Source organism: Platichthys flesus, chromosome 15 (assembly GCF_949316205.1).
Source record: "Platichthys flesus chromosome 15, fPlaFle2.1, whole genome shotgun sequence".
Taxonomy (NCBI): Eukaryota; Metazoa; Chordata; class Actinopteri; order Pleuronectiformes; family Pleuronectidae; genus Platichthys; species Platichthys flesus.
In genome coordinates this window covers 18,177,659-18,191,092 of record NC_084959.1, presented here as the reverse complement: position 1 = coordinate 18,191,092, position 13,434 = coordinate 18,177,659, and the positions used below count along the sequence as shown (strand labels likewise).

The 13,434-nt window shown below is 40.6% G+C and overlaps 1 protein-coding gene across 2 annotated transcripts in view; it reads left to right on the top strand.

The window, feature by feature from the left end:
• camkk1a (calcium/calmodulin-dependent protein kinase kinase 1, alpha a) overlaps positions 1-13,434 on the top strand; it is a 63,562-nt gene that overhangs the window by 28,081 nt on the left and 22,047 nt on the right. For both annotated transcript variants that reach the window (XM_062405497.1, XM_062405496.1), the window contains exons 3-5: positions 4,922-4,969; positions 6,855-6,908; positions 11,243-11,294. In XM_062405497.1, coding sequence (XP_062261481.1) covers positions 4,922-4,969; positions 6,855-6,908; positions 11,243-11,294 — 154 coding nt within the window. The remainder of the gene's footprint in view (positions 1-4,921; positions 4,970-6,854; positions 6,909-11,242; positions 11,295-13,434) is intronic.

Here is a 13,434-nt window from a genome sequence, read left to right as displayed (position 1 = left end):
GTGCCCCTTATATAATTATTCAGTGATCTACACTGTACTCACATCTGTGTCATTGTGAAGTGTGAGATCACTGTGTTCTGCTGTTGACTTTGTACAGCCTGCTGCGCCGCAGCAGAAGTTAGGGGTGATCGGGCTCGGTTGAGAATTTGCAGTGGAACATGTCTGTTCATTATTCTTATTTTTTTTAATGATATAGATTATAATACCACTTGTCTGACGCTGTGTTCAGGTCACCTCTCATCCTCTGACCATGTAAAGGCTTTGTTAGTCGCTTTACTGGAACCGTCACATGCTTGTATTTGTAACATTTCAGTTTTTTTCTGCAACATTTCTTTACAGCATCAGTGTCTAAATTTACCAACTTCATCGCCTGCTCTCTGTGGATTTAGAGCTGACAAACCCACACTGATGCAAACAATAGGTCCGAAACTGTGGCTTTCATATTTGATCCAATCAGTGTGGACTATAGAGCATCGACATTATATCATCTTAAATGTACAAAATTAAAGGTAAAGCTTCCTGACCCCTGGAGAAGAAGCAGTTTACCCCTAACAGCTCATGAGCAGGAAACAAAGCCTGTCAATCAAACTTAATCATCAACTCAGGGGACACCAGCAATCACACTATCCACTCATATCAAGTCAGCATTCAGCTTATCTGACGGACCAACATCATGCAGATGGTAGAATGCTGATGCAAGAAGCAAATCCCTCCTTCTCTGCAATGAGGAGGATACTGAGCTACATTGGTCCACTGGGCAAAATGTGTAATCTCACAATCTGGCCTCTCAAATTTTGAGATGCCTACATTTTTAAGAATTAAAATTAAGAATAAATTAATTTAGAATATTACAAGGAATAAGTCATAATTTAACAAGGACAAATTCATTGTATTGTGAGAATAAAGTTGTAATTTAACAAGTAACAATTAAATTACAAGATTAAGTTGTAAGTTATTGAGAAACACATCATAATATCTTGAGAATAAAGATAAACTTCCACTCCTTCTGGATCCAAATTCTCATTGTTTCTTGAGAAACTATGAAACCCCTTTGAATATCCCAGTTGTAATTAAGCAAATTCTCACAGTCGACCACTTCTAAACATGTCCTTCTATACTAAAGAGGCAAGTTCCTCTGAGTCGGTGTGGTTCTTTCAGCAGAATAGACTGAATTTCTTGCACAATATTTTCAAAATTTTAATAATGTTAAGCTGACCTGACAAAATATCTAGAAGAATTTTGATACTTTTCTATCAGGCGACAGACTGATCCTCGGATATTCCTCCTCTAACATGACACGCAAAATATTGAGTTAATTCTCCTAATGTAAAAAATAATTATCCTAAACTTTTCTTCTAATAGTACAACTTTATTCTCGAAATCTTAAACGTTTTTTACCCCTTTAAATGGCCGTAATACTCGTAAACAACTCAACCCAATTTCATAGCAGAAGAACTTGCATGGAGTGATACCTGAATTTCCTAGTTTCTCCTTTTTTAGAATCCACATTGAACATAAAAAATTCATCACATCTTCCAGGATTTGGAAGAAGACTCACAGACCCTGGCCTTGTGTCCATTCCTCAAACAATTGACATGCAGGTCTCTCATGTCTACACTACAGCACAACAGAGAGGGAGAGAGCACAACATTTCTTTTTTCTTTACTTTTTTTTTTACACAAACACCAGTAATGACCTGAACAGAATATTTATCAAGGATTTTTTTGAAATAGCTGATGCCTTTGTTTTCTTTGTCTTTGTGGAATCTCAGTTTATTGTTTTCTGCAGTCTGGGCAGGTACACAGACCCTCCTGTGTATTTCACAGTTTATAAATACAACCGCAGTAAAAATAAAATGTGGAAATGATTTACATGCTCATGTTCTCTTCCCCCTCCTCATTATAGAGAATGTCCTTCCTGTGCAGTTTGAGAAGTCAAGCACTAATCCACATGAGGAAGGGGGGGGGGGGGGGGGGTGTGTGTGTGTGCGTGTTGGTGTGCTTATATAACAGTGACACTAAAGCACAAAAGCCTCTTACTCGTCTGAGTTCTCATACCCAACTTTCTCATCACATTTGTTGTGGTTTGACTCTTTTGTACACACAATGTCTGTAATTTTTAAGTTACGAATGTCTTTGGGTTCTGTTTTGTGGTTTTAATTTTAGGATTATGTTAATCCCCAAATATATGGTGCTCAATGTGCATGTTCTTCTGAAAGCATTATGTTTTATGTCAAAACAGGATATTAAATTGTGTTTATTTATGTAGGGGCTATTCACAGGGATGAAACCATGAAGACAAATAATGGGTGATTATGAATCCCTACCCCTCTCCCAACAGTAACCTGTATTGACAGCAAGGAAATGACACAACAATAAACCTTGTGACGGAAAGGCTCCACACATACTGATACTTACATTTACCACATTGTGTCTACACTGGCTACAAACACTTGTAGGGGGAAGTGATGTGGGAAAAACCCATAGTTCCTTTTTCTCGTACTTATGCCTCGTATTAAGTTTTTGCACTGAAATGAAAATTAGGATATTCACTCACATTCACATTGGAATCACAATAAGACCAATATAAATGACGAGGAATGCTTAAATATTCGGAGAGGCATGTCAGATAGGAATTAAATTATTTAAAGCCGAGATCTTTTGCTTTCTCTCAGTTTTCTCTTAATAAATATATGTTTTAGTTAACGCTGTGCTATAGCTAATGCCAGAAATGGTCATTAAAGCAATCACTGGAGCAATGATGAAGGTTTCAATCCATCCATCTTCACAGTACATTAGTAAAGTGAATGATGCAGTTGTCTCTATTCTAAAAGGATCAGTGTGTAAGATTTTTGTGAAAGGGATCAATTGGCAGAAATAGAATGTAAAATAGCCCTTGGGATGTTTATAATACTTTATATTTAGCGGGGCCACTCCAGTCAACTACATCATTATGGCTGAGGCTGGTGGCCTCTTTCGAATACATTTCAGGTGTATTTTAAAGCAGTAATGTTGCTGACATGTATCCCTTTAACAAATGTCTGAAAATATTTGTGATATTCTTTTGTATTTGCATTCAGATTTTTAAATGTGTTTACATGGATCAGAGGCTCCAGCTCCACAACGATACACAATGCATGCTGTGTTTCAATGCTGGGAGAAAACTTGGGATATTTGGCCTTTTTGGTGTTTTTTTGAGTGCGAAAGAAGTTTTTTTCCAAAGAGACAAAATACCTCATCACCTCTTGATCAGAACCCAATGATTTCAACTGAAAATACTTATCTTCATCATTTGTGGCTATACCCAGCCTAATATATGGTTTAAACCACTTTTGACAGGGAGTGGCATTTCTAATTGTAGTCTAATTTCTTTGCATACAGTTCTTTGCTGTTTTCTTTGAATGGTGTGGTATCCACACCATTGCACCATTCTATCAAAATCGATTGTAAAATGACAGGAGTGGGAAATGATCTTAAATATTTAAGTATAATCTAATACAATTTCCCTTTTGTATAACAGACTTACTGAGGCAGACATGCACATTATTCATAAAGGGACTGAAATGAATGGCCATTGGTTTCAAATTGCACAGTGACGCTGATCTATGTGTTATACACTGATATTGATCAGTAGCTGAGTAATGGATGGGGAAATGTGGAGAGATGGGTGTGTTGCATACTGAGGGAAGATGATGGTGGGGGGGCTGCACTGTTCATGTAAAGCAACAGTCTAACGTGACAGTGACAGAAACAAAAAAGATGTGTTGGTGCCCAGTGGAGCATTCGGCTGGAATTTATGTGTGTGTGCATGTGGCAGATGCGTTTAAGGCTTTCTGCACGGCCCTCTTTATCCATCTGCACGGAGAGTGTATTAACTGCACTGCAGCGCCCGGGAGCCTCTGAGCATGTGCCGACAAACTCTGAACCCAATGGTACTCCTCTCAGACAATCCCTCCAATTGCTCTTTTCTCCGGTTTCTCCTCATTTGCCCCGCCATTTATCCTCCTCCGCCCTATTTTTTTACTCCCCCTTATCTCTCGCGAAATCCAAGCAGCTCTTTCCCGGAGTTTTCCCTCAACCACTTTTTCATAACCCCTGCGCACACTATACTTTACACCACCCTACCCTTAAGTGCATAACCCCATCCTCACATCTCCTGCAGCACCAACAGCTTCATAACGAGCTTGTTAAGTAACCCACTCCAGAAAACCTTGCCTGGTGCATTTCCCACACCATGAGTTGGTGCTTTGCTTTCAGTCCTGCCGCCATTAGATCTTTTTTTTGTTACATCTTTGATCTCCTGCCGCCTCTCATCCTTTTAACATGTTCCAGTATTGAGCCTCAGGCACTGGTCTGGCTCACAGAAAAGCCACCACCCCCCCTCAACTGTAATGAGAAATCCACTTTAAATCCGTTTCCTCCTCTGCTCCATCCCTGTCTCTGCTCTCTGTTTCTGCTCGTGGACTTTACCGTCTGTGGACCCCCTTCTCCTTCTCAGCCTACCTCCTGTAAAATCATCCCCCCACCACCACCACCACCAAACTCCTCTCACCCAGCAACCTCCGTCCTCTGTGTCCTGCTGTGGTCTCCTCTCCTGTGCCCCTGGCTGACTCCGCGCTGTAGCGGTGGTTGCTATGGCACTTCAAATCAGCCATTTAAGCGATGGCACCTTAATGGATTTGCAGACAGTAAACAGAAACTACAGAATGCATCGTTACTCAGAAATAAATGGCTTTCAGCACAATCACACACACAATCACACACAAAAACACACACACACACACGCACAGAGGGAACATTTTGTTCTTGTACCAGAGGCAGCCCTGTTTCTCTTGGCCTTCGATGAGGCAAAACATTCACTTGTGTGCTGATCATGTTTTTATTGATGATTCACGTGCTTCTTTTTCTCTCCCCCTTCACAGGACTGCATCCAGTTGAACCAGTATAAGCTGAAGAGTGAGATCGGAAAGGTGAGGTTGGCGTATGTTCATCTTCAGGTGGTTTAGGAAAATGTACCACTTGCCTCTTTAAGTCAAAACAATCTCTAATTCAGCACATCTGTATTTCTAAAAAAGTGGAACTGGAAATTGACCTAGATAATGCTGTTTCATATTTTGTTCACTTTGTTCACACAAAAGTCCTTGGCCACAACTCTCTGTACCTTTTATAGTTACTCAGGTCCTGTTTTTTTGGATATAAGATTTTGTTACCTCATCGAGGAGGTTATGTTTTAATTGGTGTTCGTTGTTTGTCTCATCTTGCAAAAACTGCAGGATCGATAACCATGAAAGTCTGTAAAAGGATGTGGTCTGGGTGAGGGAAGAATCCATTATCTTTTTAACGGGATCTGAATAAATGGGAGGATCCAGGAATTTTTTTTAATTTTCTCTGCAGTTTTTCCCACAGTGTAAGAACGTCACTTTTACGTGTACAATTCCTTGTGACTGAGGTGCCTGAATTGAAAAAATTGAACGACAGGCTCTTGACACTTGTGGGAACACGCACATCTGAAACTAAAGCTGTTTTCAGACATGCACTGAACTCTGCAGATCCCCCGTATTTTCTCCGGAGGAGGTGCGTGTGTCTCCGCATGGCCTCCTAGTATAACATCTGTAGAAAGTCAGGACAATCCAATGTGAGCGCACAGCAGGGTGTACCCTCTGGATTCACCGCCAGCAAGTGGGTGGGGGTGGGGGGTTATGACGATTATGTCGAGGATTTATGGTTGTTGTGCGTGGCGCTAAATGCTAACAAATGAATACATTCTCATGTTTAGCACATTTTTACAGTACATATATATATATATTAATGGTTCAGTGTGTAAGATTCAGCTGAAAGGGATCGTGGCAGAAATTGAAAATAAATTAATCCTAGAGACGTGTTCATTAGTGTGTAATCATCTTATTTTTAAGAATAGTCCTTTTCTTTAACCCTAATATTATCCCTTTATTTTTAAAATCTTTATTTTTACATAGGGAGCGGGTCCTCTCAGCGGAGGCCACCGTGTTGTGTAAATAAATCTAAACTGGACAAACTAAACACTTTGAGTTTTAATGAATCACTTTACCTTTAAAGGGTAAAAAATGGATTAAACATGGATGGTGTTTGGTAATGTTTGGATGAATTCACTCTCAGTGAAAACCAGATTTTTTTTCATAACATCATTTTATAAGGGCATTTAAATGCTGAGTCATTTGTTCAGAGCCAGCTGGCCGTTTAAGCCATCAGAGACATCAGTGGTGATGTAACTTGGTTTGTTTTATTCATGCGAGTGTATGATCGACCAGTTAATGGTTATTTTTGCACTTATCAAGAAGAAACGTGTGTGTGTGTTTGTGTGTGTGTGTGGGTGGGTGTGTGTGGGTGGGGGTTAGTGCTTGTGCATGTGCGTGAAAGCAGCCATTCTGTGCTGTCAAAGAATAGAATTGTTGTGTTTGAAAGGAAACACATCAGATCTGAAGAACTTCTTTGTTTTAGGATTGACAGAACTCAATTCATTACCTTGCAATCTCAATTCGTTTTTAGATAAACATTTCTTCTTTTATGTAAGAATTTGCCCGATAACACATTTCGTGTCTTCAATGAAAGAAAATTATACTCTTTAAAAAATATATTATGAAACTCTTTTCATAATTGTGAGTTGAGATTTAATAGATAATACATTATTCTACTTGCACTGTTGATTTACACTATTCATGAATGTGATTTTTTTTACTGTCATTTTGTATATCTCATATTAAATGTTTGGGGTTCCATACATGTGGAGCTAAACCACAAAAAATTTCACTGAATGATAATTAAATGATGTGTGGTGTCCATCCACATGAATATGACTCTCATATTTTTGTGTTGCAGGGCTCCTACGGTGTGGTCAAACTTGCCTACAACGAGGACGATGACAAGAATTATGTAAGTCAAAGTAGTCGCTTTACATTTCAGCTGCTGTCAGAGGATCCTGTGAAAGGCTGTCGCTCTGCCACGCAGCCGCCGCTGCTCTCCTTTGTGTTTTTCATCCATTCCCTCTGCATCCACTGTCTAGACAGAGCAGCTTTGCAGGATCCCACCAGGCCTATTGATTTTTCTCTTTCCCCTTGAACCTCGCTGCTCAGCTCTGCCTCCCATCAGCACGCGTTGCACCAGTCGCCACAGAAGAAATATAGAAAAGCGAGCGACCTCTGCTGCCACTGAAGGAGCATCTCAGTTTTACTCTCATCAAATCTGTTTTTCTCTTGCTTTGAGGTCAGTTTATGTGGGAGAGGTCAGGGCGGGCGCTTCCATCAAGGTGATCCGTTTCCCATTAAAGCTCTGCAACCTCAGCCTCACTCCACAAAAGCTGATTTATGTTACATCAACTCTGCTATGGATACCAGCCATCCACACTACTCTGAAGTTGAAGGGGCGCTAAAACAGAGAAGCTTGGAAACTCTGGGCCATGTTTGACTCTGAGACACACAATGGCTTGCTGATTGGGTCTATTTGGTCACTACATAGCCTTTACTGATTCGTCAGGCTCCTATCACATGACCCTCTACCGGTGAAGAATGCAACATGGGTAATCAATGACAAGTGTTGCTGACCCTGTTGTCTTTGCTAACAGCTGCTAGGAGATGCTTCAGGAGATGAGATGTCATGGGAGCAAATCCTTTTCACACCAGCACACGCATGCCCAGTGTACTTGAGTTGTCACGTCATATGAGTATTCATGTGTTAGTATGGACGAGGATTTAAAATGATACCGAGCCATAAGCTTTTCTTGCAGTTTTCAAAGGGAAGCGTAGTAGTATTGATGTGGAGTATTCTGATCTCAGTCACACTCTGTAGACATACTGTAGATATGTCTTAATCTCATTAGAGCGTCCTCTTGGAGTTTTCACAGCATTTTGTCACATTGACATACAGCAGGTGAAAAGAGTGATGATCTGACTGTGCTCTGTTAACATCATAATCGCCTCAGTGATTTTCTCTTCACTCAGTCGGAACTTGAATATTATAAAAGGTCTAGAAGTGAGATTAAGAAATATACAATAAGCTCTTTTTTATTACCTCCACAGTCTTTCCCATCCGTCTCTTATAAAGCATAGCGAGCTTTCGTATTTGCTGTGCAAGTATCTACCATTTGTACTTTCCATCTTTGCTCCTGGTTTTATGTTTGTTATTTATTGCTGATAGAAACCTCTGGAGGCAGACTATATTGCACTCCTCCTCAATAACAGACTCATCTGCAGTAACACTGACAGGAATCAGGAGAGGACCAGCTGAGTAATGGTGGCGTGAAAGGTTGGTCCTATTTCCTGACAGTCTGAATTGGTTTCACAAGGAACTGATTGGATTTTTCCTCACGAAGCGGCACAAGTATCAACACGCACACACACACACACACACACACGCACACACACACACACACACATACAGATAGCATTCACAGGAACGATAATATCTCAGCAGGCTCCTGCAGGCTCAAGTACTTCGCCTGTATTCACCATCTTCCTACGAGCTGGAAATTCTGTGAATATAAATATAAAATAAGGAGATGACGCTTTTGAAATAGTTTTACATTCTATATCAAGATGTATCACGTATTGATTCCTCATCCTTTTCCACACATAGTGAGTGAATCACAGCTGAATCATTATGTTGATGAAGCAGCGGTGGTCATCTTTAGACTGAATGGCAATGTTTTTGCCAGGATGGAAATAAAACGATGACTAATTCGTCCCAGTGCTGTGTATCAAGACAATCATCCTCTCCCTGTGGGTGTTGGGAACCAGTTCAACAGTTCAGCAGAGTAGAAGAGGTCTCTGAATCATGCATGTGTTTGTGGTGTTTGTATTATTTCCTTGCTCTCAGCACGCATCCAGTGGTGATGATGGTATTAACAGCCTTAAAAATAAATTCATGCACCCTAAGCTTAACTCAAATAGAAAGAGAGATGAATGTAAAGAGCTTAATTATTAGCAGATATGTATAGCAGTCTACTTTTGCAGACTCTTTCCTTCTTTATTTAAGGAATAGTTTCCCCCCTAAGTTTATGTTGAGGTGCCTCTCCCTGGAAATTCAAAGAATGCTTCCAGAGGGCAGCGCTGGGAGACGAGGCTGAGACGCGCCTGCCGTCGACACAGAGGACAGATGTGTTCAACTTGGTCTGAGTGCGGCGGTCCCACGTTGTTAGAACCACTGGCACAGGAAAGTGTCTCAGCCAGAGGTTCAAATGGTGTGTGTTTGTGAGAGAGAGAGAGAGACAGCTGAGGGGCAGCAGAGGGTGTGAGACGTCTCTGCGCGGAAGATCTCTAGATTTCCACTGAAGAGCTGTTGTTGGTGGCAAAGGGTCACCCACCTTCGATTTGAGGGTGTCAACTTGAGGGTGTTAACTAAATATTTGTTTGTGATTTTCAAAGCAGCATTAATGTGTTTGATTGAAGAACATATAATATAGTTTATAGCTTAAAACTCGACACACACACATACACACACACACACACAGTGATGGTCAGATAATGTACAGTATATGATATAATTTTATGGAAATGAACCCACTGAAAAGATGGAGTGTGGAGTTATGGGTTCTTTAGCCTTTAGTCAGTCTGTTTATAGAGAATCTATACAGTCAGCCATTAGCCCAGGAGTTCCTGGCAGCTGCTTTATGCACTTTGTGCCCACGAAGGAGATAAATTCTTAAAACGAGTCCGTAGCATCTTTCAATGTCTTCACTGCCTTTTGGCATCAAATTCTATGAATTTCCCTAATTGAATGGGGACAGCTGGTTAATCTTAAAATGAACAAGATAATTAATTTTCAATTTCTTTGAGGTGGATTTGAACCCAGTTTGTTTTAGCTGTTTGACTCATGTTTGAGTATGCATATTTTACACACGTTTGTATTGGTTGTTTAGGATGATATTGAGGTCTGTATAACATGCAATGGAGAGGCATGCACCGCTTTCTAAACCATTTCTCTTGGTTCTCTTGTGCATCATTGAAACTGTTTGTTGTGAGATAGAGAATGTGCCACCTCGGCAAAAATCAGTCATCATTGAAATAAGATTAGTTGCCTCTCACTTTAGAGGCTGCATTTGAAGTCGATTGCATCACAGCGATGCAACTCTACTGCCCTATTTCAAAGGCTCTTTCTGTTCCTGATAAACAAAGGCTCCGTCTCGACCAAACCTATCCCACGATTCATTGTGCTTCAGTGACCAACTGTGTATCAGAGGTGATGGGACACTGAACCGAACAGCTAACAGTAAACATATTCAACGTGTTCAAAAACCAAGGGGCTTTCAAACTTTCTCGACGCGTCCAACTTCAGCTCTGTTGCTATAGGCAACACAAATAAGGGTGGGATGACCTGGTGACTTTGATCATGGAAATCCTTTGTAGACCGAACCCTCTCATTTCGGTTTCCCCCTGAAGGGTTGGCCTTTGTTCGCCCCGGTGACCGAATCCTCCGAAGGATGCATCCACTGAATTGAGACACAGCTGATGAGTGTCTGACACTGTTGGGGTTCTAGTATTTTTAGAGGAAGGTCCATCAGGTTTGTGCATTCACCCCTGTCCACCTGATTGTTGGTTGGTTGGTTGGTCTCTTTGTCTGGTTGTAAGCAAGATTGCAAATAATATGTCCAGGATTTTATTTCATCACTTTCTTTAATAACATTGAGAGATATAGCACATTAAGGACACAGATATCTATGAGTGTGTGGAATTTAGTGAAGCTTGGTTTAATTTGAAAGGCACTGCTGGGCCTTGGCGGAGTTGTTTGCTAGACTAAGTTCCTTTCTGATTTTCTTTGTCTCTTTCTTTGGATAAGAAGTTCCTTGTCTCAAGACTTTTCACCCATTGACTCTCTCACAAACACACAGGCAGATGTACACACATGCATAAACCATACATTTAAAACACACACACAAACGCACACACAGAGTTCCTAAGAAGATTCCATTGCCTCAGACCTTGCAGATACTCCCAGACCTTCTACAACGATAATCACATAGATGCCAGATCTAACTGCTGAAGGTTGTGTCAGAGCTGATGTTCCTGCATGGAAAATAAAATCTTCAGAATGCTCTGTTGATTATTGGAAGCCCTTAAGGACCCAATTACAAAACATGTCATCTAAACATTCATTTAATGTTGGTTCATGGGTTAATGTGCTTACAGGTATAGTTCATGTAAGTTCTTGATTTGTAATTAATGGCTTTGACTTCTCTGACTGTTGATACTGATCACACTGTTTTTCTCCCCCAGGCCATGAAGGTGGTGTCCAAGAAGAAGTTAATCAAGCAGTGTGGTTTTCCCCGTAAGTGCCATTCTCCTCTGTGCTCATTGAATTCAGTGAAATGAACAAAGCAGGTCAAAGATTAAGAAGGTATCCTCCAAAGAAAAACAGGACTGTGGAGCAGAATCCTGCATGGCTCCATTTTTGCAAACTTGCACCTGCTCACTCCCTCATTAAAAAAATTTAATCCCAAAAGTTTTGGAGAAGTCATGGAAATTTGTTATGTTCATATTTTCATGTTGTTCATTTATGCTGAGTTTTAAATAATTCATATGCTTTTAAAATAAATACGCTCAAAATATAAGGAGACATACGCTCTCATACTATTTGAAAAGTTCGGTGGAGAAGCAGGCGGGATAGTGCACTATGCCAGGGAAGTGTAGATTTAACCATGCTTGGCTACAAATGGAAAAGTACATGCCATGGGTTACAACAGACAAAGACCTCAATCAAACTATTGTCTCATTCATTTGTGAAATTTAAGGTATACTGTATGCTTTGAAATTCTCATTGTTAGCTTAAATACAAAATTTTGTCACTTTTTCATGTATACACCGAGATTCCACAAAATGTTTGGTCATGGAAATTTGGTTTAAAGTAATGGAAAAGTCGTGAAAATCCATTGGTCAAAATATGTATGAACCCTGATATGTACTCCGACCCAACCCATCATCCAGGCCTAATCACACATGCCAGATACAGTCACTCACATCACATGGGTTATGGCCTCCTTGTCCTGAAAATAGTTTTTGAGTTCCATAAGGGGTCTGACAATCAGCGCACTGATAAGTGATTTCTAAAATCTCCAGAGTTGTAAGCTCATGTGCCGCAGATTACAGGTGCAATGCAAAATGATGGTGGAAGTGGACCTGGGGCCTGTACTATGAGGGGAGCCCTCGATATCTTTCCCGTTTACAGGTCTGAACTTAACTTAACAAATACAATCAGGCAAAGCTGTTACGCGACGCTGGTTATCAACTTGTGAAGTCAATCGAGGGTGTCCTCATCTAGGAGCCTTTATTATTTTGGGTGCCAACTTGGCTACAAAGTAAACAGCAGAGTCGGTTATGTTCGGCTCTAGCAGCTGACGAGGGTTATCATTCCATCCGATGAGAATCAATGAAAATTGGAGGGAATCAGAGTACGAAGACCCTTGTCCTCCTCAGAGACCCTAACAATCTGCCCCAAGATCTAAGGGATCTATTTGCTCAACGGGATCCTCTAAGAACGGTGATGCTCTTTTCCTGTTCCCTGATGTCCCGAAGGAAATAAATATTAGAACAAGCAGTATAAAAGCTCCCCCCACTGACCAATCAATTCCTTTGAAACATGGCATCATCGTTCTTAGGGGATCTCGTGGAGCTGGGTGTAGATTGGTGTAGAGTCTCTTAGGAAGACAAGGCTCTTCAGAAACTCAAAAAATCCTAATACCGACTCTTAGTTTCTTCATGAAAGATATGGGATTCTCATCAGAGAATCAATCTCCTCCTGCCTCCGAGGCACCAGATGCAAACTGTAACCTGATACCAAATATCCACATTCCCATTCCCTGTGCCATAGCGCACTAAGATAGTTCTGTGTTTTATTGATTAGTTATTGTTGACGTTTCCACCACAGTGTGTCATCAGATTCATCTAGAGGCTTCTTCATTCTAGGTCCACTGGTCCTGCTTAGTAACGAACAGATTCATATCTCGTGTCCCCGATTATTTATCTGGTTCCCAACAGTTAATATATCGCTGTCACGAAGTATAATTTTTTCCCAAACGTCAGCGGGGTCTTCACTTTTAGTGTGGATAATGTGTTTGCATTCCTCCTATTCTTATTATCTAACAGGTGGATCCTTGTTGCGGTGTATTCACTGTCCGTGTCTGATTGTTCATACACAGGAAACATGTGCACAAGCTCAGATCCTGAGATGAGGAAAACCTGGGTTGACTTATAGTTGATAACCCGCTTTGTGTGACCGCCTAGCTCGACTGTGATAATTAGGTTAAGTTCATTTGGATCTCGGAAAGATTGAAATAGAGTTCCAGGTTACTTGGTTTTCAAATGATTCTCAATTTTAGAGACTGAAAAAAGTATTTTTTTATTAATTTGTCAGACACACAAATATAAATATATGTATTCTAGCAGGAAAGAGATCTGACACAGTTTCCCCA